Raw genomic sequence first — 13067 nt, forward strand, 5'->3', positions numbered from 1 at the left:
TTTTTAAAAAAAAACATGTTTAAATTCAAATTTTCACACCAAAAAAATAAGTTTTATAAATAAAAATTGGAATCCAACAAAAATTATGATCAAATATAAATATTTATATAAATAATTTTATTGATTCAAAATATATAAATAAATCATTTTGCACTCTATTATATGTTATAATATTTGAGTGTTAATCTAAGATGACATTAAATTTGATATATTAAGATTGGAAAATATGTAAAATGATAAGATATATTGACCAAACATCTCAGTAATGTGGGTTGGCTATGGTTTTGTGATTCTAATGTTTAACAAATTACTCCCTCCGTTTCGATATAATTGTCCACTTTTAAAAAAATTACGCATATTAAGAAATTCTAACATTCTTGAAAAAGCTATATTAGTTATCATATTTATTGTGTTGACTACATTAACTACATTATTGTTTATGGTAGAGAGTTAGCCTTGGAAATATAAACTAGAGATACAATAATTGTGTGTGGTGTAGAATTCATCTTGAAAATATAAACTATATTTTATGATTTTAAGAGTGACATTGAAAGTGTAAGTGGACAAATATTTTGAAACAATTTTTTTTTTCAAAAGTGGACAGTTATTTTGAAACGGAGGGAGTATTTTTTATAAAAAGTAAAGTATTATGATGAAGAGCCACAAGATCATTGTATTTATGATTATTTTTTTTTGACAAATGCAGAAAGTTCTCATTAAATTGAATATAGTACAGTCGGGACAAATCCCCAACTGTCGATACAACCAGGTGATAAAACAAATAACATACTAAAAATAATTAGATGATTTGTTTCCTGATCGTTTAACACATAAAATTTAAAAATTCTTGAAATTAAAAACGAAATCAAAGACATCCCAGGCGATCCAAATTGCAGCAGCATCTCTGAAAATAGCAACATCGCAATTGACCATATCACATAAAAACTATGGTTAGCCCAGTGTTCCGAAACACCAATCGCATAAAATGAGATTGGAGAAGCGGCACCCCAGCTATCTACATGTCGGACACCAGTTATAGACATGCCGAAGGCACCCCAGTTATCTACATACCGGATACCAGCTATAGACATGCCGAAAGTATAAACCCATGAAAGATGAACAATTTTTAGTTGTGAAAGGTGAGCTCTTGCAATAATCACCACCGTCCCAGATCCGATGCAGGCTTTGCAGATCACCAGAAATATCAATAAATTTGTCCTCAATAGATCCATCACCATATAAACCCAAGCATGACTAAATAAAAACATAACAAACACTCCAAAAGGAGTGACAAAACACATACTACAAGAGGAAAGACACACAAACACCCGAAAAATTGGGTTTTATTGAAAGGAAATAAACGAGAATAAAAGAGAATGATGGGGTTGGGGCTTTCCCCTCGATTTACTTGAAAATAGACAAACCCTAACAGAGAGGATGAAAGAAGGGAGGCGGCTGAGAGGGATTATCTCTTTATATGTATTTAATTTGATTGTATTTATGATTTTAATCGGTCTAAAAGAGTACAGCGAAAGCAGATATGCCAGCGTGTCCTTATTTCGCTCCGCACAAAAGTTGAATAAAAGGAAGGTATAGTTATCATCAGCCAATTAAAACTCAACTCTTAATCTTCTTCTCTACTCTCATCACTTACTACATGATTCGACTTTCAAACCAAACGCACCAACACATCCATTCTTCATCTCTTACACCAACTTCATCATCATCTTCATCTATCTCCCTTCCCAAGGTTCCTACGTCTTTTGTGTGTTTTTTCATTCTTGTATCTGACTGTGTTGAATGTTGTCATTTTAAGGTACAATATGCTGCTTTTTATGCATGACACTTTGATTAAATATTACTTGTTTGTTACAGAATCATATTTCGAAATGCGCTGCTGCTACTTGTATATTCCAACACAAGTCATTTCTTGGAGGACAGTTCCAGATTAGACACTTGCTTAGATTTCATCGTACCAGTCCGAAAAGACAACATACAGCAGGTATTGTGCTATACTTTTTTTATTTTATAGGGTAATGGTACGTGGAGAACATATTTTAATGTGAGAATAATTTTTAAGAGGAATCTTGGTTTAATAATTGTTAAAGTATGTTATGTTTATTAACGGACTCTCTATATATGTTTGCAAAAAGTTTATATGAAAATGGGAGAAATATCAATGTTTGTTGTGTTTATGTTCATATACTACTAATCTTGAACTCGAAAGGTCGGTGCAGTGGTTGGGCGTTTGTCCTCTTCCACGAGGTCAAGAGTTCGACTCATGGTCGGTACATGTGTAATTTATTAGCAAAAAAAGAAAATCTTGAAGTCCCAGTTCCTTATCTTGTAGAGTATGATATAAACAAAGCTTTTGTGTGGTTTGTAATTGTCTGCCTAATATTTGGGGTACTGAATATATATGTTACTACAAAATCTGAAGTTATAAAAAACAATCCCCCTCTGTATATGGTTGGGAATGTATACATGTACAAAGCTTGCTCTATTGTGTTTTCTATGTGAAATTTGTCTCGACATCTATGAATAATATTTAAGAAGATGCCAAGACGTGGTCTGATTCCCAACCATAGACGTGATAATTGATAAGGCGAATAGCAATGTTATGAAGGCAGGCTGAATTCTTCCGTTTATATAGACAAAAGATATTGTTTAGCAGCTTGGCTGTTGGGGAGGGGATACCAAATCATATTACTTCCCATCAGCAATCTAAAAACCCCCTCAAAGAACACGACTGGGCTTGTTTGCAGTCAACTCAAAGTAGACGTCTACTCTCTAATATTGTTTTGGAGGAAACAACTTAAAAGGAAAACTAGAAAACTAAGATTGGATGAAACCAAAGGAAACTGCATAATAAATGCATCTTGTTAAGCTCTAAAAGAAGCTCACTGATGCATCTTGTTAAGCACAGTAAATAGAATCACGTAGATTTTTTTATTTTTTTTTGCTTTAATCATTCCAGACTTTTCTGAAGTTTAATTAAGTTTAAACAATTTCTTTGTCTACTGGAAGTTCTGATTTTGGGGATAATGTATTCATGTGAAGGAATTGTACTTTCGCCAAGCTGTGTTCTCCCACTGACTGAGGAAAATGTTGAAAAGGTATTGGATGAAGTCCGACCTGGCTTGATGGCTGATGGAGGGAATGTAGCTCTTCATGAGATTGATGGCCTAGTTGTGGTACTAAAGCTACAAGGTGCATGTGGATCTTGTCCAAGTTCAACCATGACACTAAGGATGGGGATTGAAACTCGTCTCCGAGATAAGATTCCAGAGATAATGGATGTGGAACAAATCCTCGACACGGAGACTGGCCTCGAGTTGAATGAAGAGAATGTTGAAAAGGTGAGAGTAATGACATTGCATTTTTTACTCATGATATAGATATGTACAAGTACAACTCATACACATAAGTTACAATTTATGTGTGCCTATCGATCTGATTGTGCACGAGTTCAAATGTTTCTAAAGCTCTAGTATATTCGTTGAATTGCAACGTGTTCTTTGTGTTGCAAAGGCTAGTAATTAGTGAACATAACATGAATCACTTAGAAATATGTATAACGTTAGACACCAGTTGTTGCTGCAAAAGCGCGAAGTAATTTCCTCATCTAAGATAACAGTTGTTGCTGTATAACAGATTCTTGGTGAAATTAGACCATACCTAACTGGCACAGGCGGCGGAATCCTAGAATTTGTGCAGATCAATGACTTCGTTGTCATAGTGCGGCTCAGTGGTCCTGCAGCTGGAGTGATGACAGTTCGCGTGGCTCTTACACAGAAGCTGAGAGAGAAAATACCATCAATTGCAGCCGTTCAGTTGATAGAGTAAAAAACACAATGTAGAGAACAACATATAGTACCTGTAAATTTTCAGCTTTCAACAATGAACTCACTTGATTCTCATTATATTTGAGGTAGAGTTGTTTTACTGAAGTCTCTCGCCCTTGTCTGAAAATTTGAACACCCTTGACATTGTACATCTTTTTTCCAAACTAGCTATAATAGTGGCGCCTGCTCTTGAGATTCCTCTTCAACAATCTAATTAACTGCATTGGGATCCCCCCTAACAGTTTTAAGGTAAAAAGTTAATTGTGATTGAGAGTTTCTTCATCATCGAGGTTCTTGTCGAGTTAAGTTAGGAGCTCCTTTGATCCTCCTCACTGTCTTGTTTCTCTTATGAGAAGTGTTACTCTAAGATATAAGTCTTCATACTATCAAACAGTGAAACAGGTCTCGCAGACCTGTTTTCTGTCAAAATAAAATAAAATTTAAGTTACTTTCGCGTATCTATGCACTGTATAACAGCACCTTGTATGTGATTGTCTAGAGCATTCAAATTGAAAAACATTAATTAAAATACAGTTGAACTGAAATGGGTGAGAATTTGCAAATGCGGTGACCAGGTTATTGTCCATAAACAGTCTCTCTGGTTCACGAGAAATGTTATGTCAACTAATTATTTAAAAGATACCCATCTCTCTAACATAGTTCCATGTCCTCAGCCTACAGGCCTCTAAGTACTCAAAACAACAAAGCATGGGAGCCAATGTGGCTGCATCCAGAATAATCTTCCACAACCCAGCAGTCTTTTCATAATTGTTGTATCAAGATGTCCTTGTATCACTATTTTTACATAAAGAATCTATTCAAGTCAATATTTATACATGGAGGATGAGTTAAGAAATTAAGCATACAACAGAAAAGATCTATTGTCAAAGAATGCGATGCGATAATCATGCAGAATTTTGTGCAGAAAATTTACGCATGTTAAAGAAAAAGGGAAATTAAATGAAACCCTTTCCGAGATTTACCTAATATATTTTTTATATATTATATAGATAAGGCTAATGTTGAAATTTTAGAGCACAAAGTGTTCCAACTATATCTAAGAACATTTTAATGTTTTAAAACTACTAACAGGCTCTCGCACTCTTTCATCTTCTCAATTTATGCATATTAGAATTGGCTCTTTTCCATCTCAGTTGTTACACCTTCAGCTTTTGTTAGACTGTATAATGCTGCTGAATTGTGTCAATATCCAAGCCTTTTAGCTTCACCACTGACTCGACGTGTCCCTTCAGCGTGTGCAATTCTCGAAGCCTACACAAAAAATAAAGAAAATTATTCCAGAATACATTTAAAGACAATTTGACTTTGTAGTGCTTTTATATTAAGCTGCTACTTGTTGATTTTCAAAATCGTACCTAGCAACTTCAGCTCGTCTCTTGGCCTGTTCAGCAATTTCAGATAGTTCCCTGTAACTGTTCTTGTCATTGAAGATGTCAGTATCTGCTGCTGGTTGAAGGCCGTGTAAAGTTCGCTGCGCGTGAGCCCATTGGGCTTCTCTCTCCTCTTTTCCGTAATCTTTCTTGGTGGTGAAGGCAGTCTGGCAAATAAAAAATTTTACGTATGTATTTTGAGATGATAATGAACAGAAACACGGAGTGTGAACAAAATTATTTTTTAGAGTACCTTATTCTCTAGCAGGTTCAGCCAAGCTTTTCCACTCAATGCATAACGAGTGGCAAATTTCAAAATGTCAAGGGGAAAATAGAAGACAATACTATATAACCAAACGACACCGGCCCATCCCCATCCACAAGCGTGTACTCTTGCAAAACCCATGGTTGCATACACAGCAAGGAGAGTTGCAATCTGAAACCAGCACTAAGTTATTTCTTAAGACATCTTTAACTCAGATCAGATATATATTGGTTATATGGGGAGAAGGGATGCAACTCTTACCAGTTGTGCCCCTAGAAAAGCAAAGATCAATAAAAAACCAGGACGTTCCACAAAGGACCAGCTGCGTGATCTAGTGACAAAGATGAGAGCCTGGCTCACAATACTCACTTGCAGATAAAGAACGGACATCATTTCACCAGGACTATCTCTGATAGGTCTTACGCCAAATTTCTCCTATACCATAAGGGAAGAGAAAGTTATTGAATCATTGCAGATATTATTACCAATAATATAGTTATAAATGATTATTCGTATATGTAAAAAAATTAAGTTTTCCTACCGGGAAAAAATTTGTGTCCTTAATTAACCAAAAGAATATCACAGTCAACAATGCCAAATAACCTCCAAGCACAATTCCTGTAGCAAATATCTCCTTCAGCTTCCAACTATCAGGCATTGGGGAAGGCTTTACTCGATCCTTGGAGATTGTCATAATAGTGCCTTGCATAACGATAGAAGATATGCAGGGCAACATAAGTGGAAGACTAACAGTACTAGTAATATAATGTTCGAGAAATAAGACCAAAATGTCTCACCATCATTCAGGATAGCAATGATCAAAACCATGAAGGGAGAAAAGTCGAATTTCCATATCAAAGCAATAAACATGAATCCAAACTACAAAATAAGAAGGAAACAGGGTTAAATTATCCCATTGCCACATCTATAATCCTTGTGCTATGGTGTTGAGATTTTATCAAATAACATACCACAATACGGATTGTGATGGAGACTGCATATATCTGCCAAAAAACCAGATGAAAATCAGTTTAATTTAAGAAACTGTAATTGCAAATGGGAGAAGAGGAGAACAACTAACTGTGTAATTCTTCATCCTCTGGAAAATTGCTCTACTGGTTAAGACTGCACTTATAATGACACTAAGCCCAGGTTCAGTCAACACAATATCCGAAGCACCTCGTGCCGCATCTGTTGCATCAGCAACTGCTATTCCTATATCTGCCTTCTTCAGAGCAGGAGCATCATTAACACCATCCCCAGTCATTCCACAAATGTGCTTTTTCTCCTGTAACCTCTTTACTATTTCATATTTGTGCTCTAGAAATTGAAGAAAATAATTTTAGTTACAATAACTCGTAAAACAACCAAAACAAGCAAATGACGTATACATGAAGAACAATCAGATAAAACATACCAGGAAACACTCCGGCAAACCCATCTGCCTTCTCAATTAATTCGTCTACAGGAAGGGAAGCAATTGATGCGTCTTTGTTTTGACCCAGTAAAGCAGCAGAAGGATACATATTTGTCCCCATCCCAAGCCTTCGGCCAGTCTCCTTTGCAATTGCAAGTTGATCACCTAGGCGTTAAAACAACTATAAGAAAGAAGTGACAGGATATGTAACTTTTTTTGTTAAGTAAAAGACGAACAACTACATTACCAGTAATCATCTTGACATTTACACCGAGATTTAGAGCCCTACGTATAGTATCTGAACTGTCATGCCTGGGAGGATCAAACAGAGACAACAGCCCAACAAACTGCCATGGTCCACCTTCGCTATCTTTTGATTTCTGAGGCACTTCCTATAAATGTTCCAAAGCAGCAGCATCAGGTACAATGTCAATTGGATGAATGAGAGAAACGATTAATAAATGAGGTATACTGCAATATGGTGGCATTACAAACCTGTCTTGCGACAGCCAACGATCTTAATCCACGCTCTGCAAATTTATCAATAATTGTGTGAACCTTCTTTTTAAGATCTTCCTTGCAATTGCATAAGGTCAATATCTGAAATCACATAGGAAATAAACTGAGCAATGATAAAATCATCTTTTTTGAAAAAACATTAAAGGGAAAGTTTGTTAGAGATAAAATATAAGTGTTTTTGTGTGTGTGTGTGTGCGCGCTGAAGTACCTGTTCAGGAGCACCCTTACTAGCTCTGTGCCAGTTGCCTTCAGAATCAATAAAAGTCAAGGCAGTCCTCTTGTCCACAGGATTGAATGGGAAGAAATGCACCTCCCTTATGCCAGCTCGAGCCTATATGATAGCAAGTGTACAATGAGACTTTACCTGTTTAGTTTTTTATTTCATCTCCAAATGGCCTAATTACAAAACAGTTATTGGTATAAAATGAACACAAACCTCTTTAGGATCAGCTAGAGTTCCAACTATTGCTGCATCAATAGCATCCTGGTTTTCTGTCCTAGAAGCTCTGGCAGCACAAAGTAGCACATACTCCTTATCAATGCCCTTTGTGAAAACCTCAATTAAATTTTTATCAACAGTCAGCTTGTTAAGGGTAAGTGTTCCAGTCTTGTCACTGCAGAGAACATCCATCCCAGCCATCTCTTCTATGGCAGTCATTCTCTTTGTAATGGCACCCTGCTCTGACAGTTTGTGTGATCCAATAGCCATTGTAACAGAAAGGACTGTGGGCATAGCTATAGGTATGCCTCCAATCAACAAAACAAGAAGGTTGTCAATTCCATCCCTATACTTCCTGTGTTGAATTGGGTACATAACTATGATCTCGACTAGCATTCCAACAGCTATGGAACAGATGCAAAAGTTTCCAATTGCAGTGAGCACTGTCTGAAAGTGACCAACCTGGTTGGTACTGTCCACAAGGTGTGCAGCCTTCCCAAAGAAAGTATGAACTCCGGTAGCAATGACAACAGCTTCAAGTTCACCTTGTTTGCATGTAGAACCAGAGAAAACTTCATCATAGGGATTTCTTGTCACTGGTAGAGATTCTCCGGTGAGGGCAGATTGATCAATCTTTAAAGGATCACCTTCAAGAAGGCGTGCATCAGCAGGAACAATATCTCCTAGTTTGATACTGATTATGTCTCCGGGAACCAAAATTGCAGCGTCCTGCTCAGTCCAGCGACCATCTCTAAGAACCTGCACGTCGGAGCAACCATGATACATGAGAAAAGTGCAGTGAACATTTATTTCCAGTAGCTAGCACTAATAATTCACAACGTAGTTTTTCTTCATTCTATGCTCATTTCCAAGTTTCAATAACTGAGATATATGTGTCAGGATATATACCTTGGTTTTGGGAGCCAGGCCAGCCATTAGTGCAGCAGCAGCATTTCCAGCGTTATTTTCTTCCCAGAAACTAATTGTGCTGTTGATCACAAGTAAGATAACGATGCCGACAAAGTCTTGCCAATCTGGAGGCTTTCCATCACCATTAGCTAACACAATTGCCATTAGAGCTGCAGCTTCCATGACCCACGAAAGTGGATTCCACATAAAACCGAAAAACTTCAGTAATTTACTCTCCTGTAATTTATTATTAATTAAACTATTAGACACTTATCAGCACTGATCAAATTTAAAGAGTTATATACAGATGAAAATACCTTTTTCTCTTCTAATTTGTTGGGTCCGAAGATTTGAAGCCTGTTGGCTCCTTCGTCCCCTGATAATCCTTCCCGGGTACATTTCAACTGCTCAAAAACTTCCTCGATAGGAATCTTTTCCTGTTATTCATAAGTAATTGGTTAAGTACAATATCTCTAGCTATCATATATATGTAAACAGGTAAAATCAAATTTAAAACAGACTGAAAAAAGTTTGACAACTTTGTTTCATCTACTAAATCCACTACATAATTTCATTATAAATGCAACCTGCCACCAAAATTCACAATAACATGCAATTGGCCCTTGACAATTTTTTGTTTTTAATTTTTATTCAGGAAGACTATCCCCATGAAGAAATAAATCTGCACAATAACTGCCACGGACTGATGACCTGTAGCAGTAGCCTCATCGGCTTAAAAAGAAACATATGCAATGTGCTATGTGCTCCGCAAAAAGTCTTGTATAGGGGTAATATTGGAAATATAGGAAACTCCAAGGGCAAAACAGAGAAAAAAATCCAAGAAAGGACTCGTTAAAAAATTCAAATCCTCAGTGAAGTGAGGGTACCACTGAAGAGTACAATTAGCTGTCCGTAAACGGACAAATTAGCAAATTTTGTGATAACGTATTGACAATATAATATTAATACAATATATTGCTTACGGGATCAATCATTAAATTATCATATCAAAATAACATTCATTAATATACTATTTTTAACTAAAATCCAGAACATAAAAATTCATACAAGGATATATACATATATACACCAAATATCAATTTGTTTTTTCTATGTATACCGAGCATTGTTATAATAATAGAGAGAGAATTTGTAGATATAATATAACGTAGAGGTATATATATTCGCGCCAAAAAATATGAAGCCTATTTATGGCCTGAGAAACATCTGATTCATTTATTTTCAAATTTAAGATATCATATTGGTAGGCAACATATCCCCTGAATAAGGATTAACAACAAATAGTAAATAAAAGTATTATTAGAGAGTTTTTGTTAGAAATAACACAAGGATAGGCAAGCTTATATGATAAAGTCACACTAGGAACCTCTGATTCGTAAAGTCTGTTCTGTCTTTTACGATATCATATCATATATAACAAATCATCGAAATATAAACAACAAACATTCAACAATCAACAGTATATTTCGCTAAATACACAAAAATAGCACACATATATGTTTACCTGCATCAACGTGTAATTTTCAATAGTTGATTAATAGCAACAAATAAAAGCATACATGTGTGTATGTGTGTGTGAGAGAGACGAGACAGATAGAGATAGAGATAGAGACGGAGATAGAGAGGGGGGGAGAGAGAGATGTGTTATCGCAACACATACAAATACATCCGTACACACACAAACACACACAAAACAAAATAGATACATGCATCTACACAAACGTATAGAGAGAAAATGATATACAGGCGAATTGATCTGCAATAATCGATTAACAGCAATGAAGAAAAGTGTATATACACACATATACATGATATTATAGTGTCGATTAACAGCATATCAGCGACAATCAAACAAATCAACACAGCGCATAAACATATACATACAAATAAACGGTGCAGAAGCATAATAAGAGATGAAAATATATACCAGATCAACGGTCTCGTTTTTGATATCTTCTAAATGACTCATTGTGTTAATAGCGCCTGGCACCACCGAACAAACTCACCGAGCGAGATTTATAATTTTATATAGAGAGATTGAGAGAGAGAGAGAGAGAGAGAGACGTAGTATAGTAGTAGGAGTAAATGACTTGAGGAGAGAAGTATAGTCATCATCAGATTGACAAAGAGGGTTTTTAAACCCCCAAATGATGACACCCGAATGTGAATATCTAAATATAAACTAAAATTAAAATAAAAAGACAAATTTAATTTTTTAAAAATACGTGTTTTATTTCCTATGATACATGCAGCTTTCATTTATCATTAATAAGTTTATATTCTTATTTTTAAAATTTAAAATCCGTTAAAACTAATTAAGATGTATTATTAAGATCATGAATCATGATCAATCATGGATGTTATTGTAACTCCATTAATTTTAATTGAAATCAATCTCTTGCTCGCTAACTAATGGTCAAAGTGAATATTATTTCTAAACTACTTTCGAAGAAATAACGATTTCTCTGACAAAGAAAAATATAATAATATAAAAATAGTGACTTTCAAAAAAATATCTATACTATCTATACTATATTATAACTATCTATACTATCTATATCTATACCGGTAATGATAAAATAGAAATTAAATAAAAATAAAAACTAAAAACTAATCTAAGTTATTATATTAATTTAATCTAATCGTACCTCTAAAAACACAACACCCAACCTAACTAATCTACACCCTCCCACACACAATCTCAGTTTTTCCCTACGCTTTTAATTTGATTTTTCCCCTCAAACGGTAATTTTTTTCTAAAATTCGACTTCACTGTATTTTTTTTCCATCTCTCAGCGATCGATTTACATATCATATGTATTATATTTCGAAGTAATATTAAACAAAAATATTTGGTTTCTAGTTTCTATCTTAAATTAGTTTCTATTGGAGTTCCCTCATATTTATACTTCTATACTATCTATCTGTACTATATTATGATAGACGGAATATTAAAAGTTTGTTAGTTGGTCGGTCGATACCTGCTGAAATTACTTAATTATTCTTACCTAATTATTCTAATTCTAATTATCGGGTCGATCAATTCTAATTCTAATTGATATTGAAATCAACTTCCTCTATTGATTTACCAATTTCAATTCTATTTTATATCGAATTCTATATCATTATAATTTTATATTAAATTCAACTTTTTTTATCAATTTATATTTTAAATCATATCGATTTCTATATTATTCTAATTAGTTACTTCGGGCTAACTTAAGTTTAAACAAATTAAATATAATTATTAAGATTTAGTTTATATATCATGTGAATCGAGTTAAGATAAAATAATAATAATAACAATCCTCCTAAAAAAATTAATATTAATGAATTTGGATAAACAAAATAATATATTTTATTTATCCAAAATAAAAAAATATAATATACAATTGATTCAGACTAACATAAAACTAAATTAAAAATACAATTCGACCAACAAAAATAAAATTATATATACTAATTATTCAGTCTAAAACAAAATAATCTTATAGGTCAAGACTTTAAAAAAAATTAAACTTAAGTAATTAGTTTGATTTGGTCGGTGTATTGGGCATCGAACTAAAATAAAATAATGTAAAACACTGATCCCAAATAAATGAAATTAATATTAAACTAAGTATAATTCGTATTCTATTGATGTGAACTTCAAAATCAAATTTTAATGAAAACATAAATATTATTTTTTTTAAAATACACATATAATTATCAATAAAACTATATTGTTTAATTAGTAATATTGTCTTTTTCAAATATATTTTATAAAATTATAGTTAATCGATTAAGTAATCACCATTTTGAAATAATATTTTTTAAGGTTCCAACATATTGGAGACATTATATTTTTACCCTCAATAAAATAATAATTCTCTTATAGTAACATTTCCCCCTTACCAATGCTATCACTTTAAATATGTTTAAATATTCTATAAAGGTATGAACATATACGTATACTGTTATAATTATTATGAAGTCATGTCATTTAAAATTTTAAATGAACAAAATTAAGAATTGAATTAAAAAAATTTAAAAAAATATATACAATATTTAAAAAAATCTAAGGAATTATGCATCGCACGGGTTTTAAGTTAGTATATTATAATAGACGAAACATTAAAATTTTGGTAGTTGGTCGGTCGGTACTTGATGAAATTACTTAATTAGCCTTACTTAATTATTCTAATTCAAATTATTGGGTCCATCAATTCTAATTTTAATTGATATTGAAGTCAACTTCCTCTATTGTTTTACCAATTTCAAT

The 13067-nt window shown here is 33.7% G+C and overlaps 2 protein-coding genes across 2 annotated transcripts; one reads left to right on the top strand and one right to left on the bottom strand.

Moving 5' to 3' along the window:
* Nucleotides 1-1594: 1594 nt before the first annotated feature.
* On the top strand, nt 1595-4054 carry LOC141708759 (nifU-like protein 3, chloroplastic). The gene is made up of 4 exons (XM_074512529.1): nt 1595-1750; nt 1876-2002; nt 3061-3359; nt 3655-4054. The coding sequence occupies exons 1-4, from the start codon at nt 1658-1660 to the stop codon at nt 3844-3846; spliced, it is 711 nt and encodes a 236-aa protein (XP_074368630.1). The 5' UTR covers nt 1595-1657; the 3' UTR covers nt 3847-4054.
* Nucleotides 4055-4823: 769 nt separating this feature from the next.
* On the bottom strand, nt 4824-10921 carry LOC141708760 (plasma membrane ATPase 4-like). The gene is made up of 16 exons (XM_074512530.1): nt 10734-10921; nt 9103-9222; nt 8786-9022; nt 7874-8635; nt 7646-7768; nt 7414-7518; nt 7166-7310; nt 6919-7083; nt 6583-6821; nt 6473-6505; nt 6299-6380; nt 6043-6203; nt 5763-5936; nt 5490-5672; nt 5222-5403; nt 4824-5117 (listed from the first exon to the last, which is right to left on the bottom strand). The coding sequence occupies exons 1-16, from the start codon at nt 10773-10775 to the stop codon at nt 5021-5023; spliced, it is 2850 nt and encodes a 949-aa protein (XP_074368631.1). The 5' UTR covers nt 10776-10921; the 3' UTR covers nt 4824-5020.
* Nucleotides 10922-13067: the final 2146 nt, after the last annotated feature.

Source organism: Apium graveolens, chromosome 2 (assembly GCF_009905375.1).
Source record: "Apium graveolens cultivar Ventura chromosome 2, ASM990537v1, whole genome shotgun sequence".
Lineage (NCBI taxonomy): Eukaryota > Viridiplantae > Streptophyta > Magnoliopsida > Apiales > Apiaceae > Apium > Apium graveolens.

Excerpts from the sequence above, each read along its gene's own strand:
- LOC141708759 (XM_074512529.1), top strand. The coding sequence starts at position 1,658 with ATGATTCGACTTTCAAACCAAACGCACCAACACATCCATTCTTCATCT. Across the intron at positions 1,751-1,875 it reads CATCTATCTCCCTTCCCAAG|AATCATATTTCGAAATGCGC; the intron begins GTTCCTACGTCT and ends TGTTTGTTACAG. Across the intron at positions 3,360-3,654 it reads ATGAAGAGAATGTTGAAAAG|ATTCTTGGTGAAATTAGACC; the intron begins GTGAGAGTAATG and ends GCTGTATAACAG.
- LOC141708760 (XM_074512530.1), bottom strand. The coding sequence starts at position 10,775 with ATGAGTCATTTAGAAGATATCAAAAACGAGACCGTTGATCTG. Across the intron at positions 6,381-6,472 it reads CCATCACAATCCGTATTGTG|TTTGGATTCATGTTTATTGC; the intron begins GTATGTTATTTG and ends CTTATTTTGTAG. Across the intron at positions 6,204-6,298 it reads CATTGCTATCCTGAATGATG|GCACTATTATGACAATCTCC; the intron begins GTGAGACATTTT and ends TCGTTATGCAAG.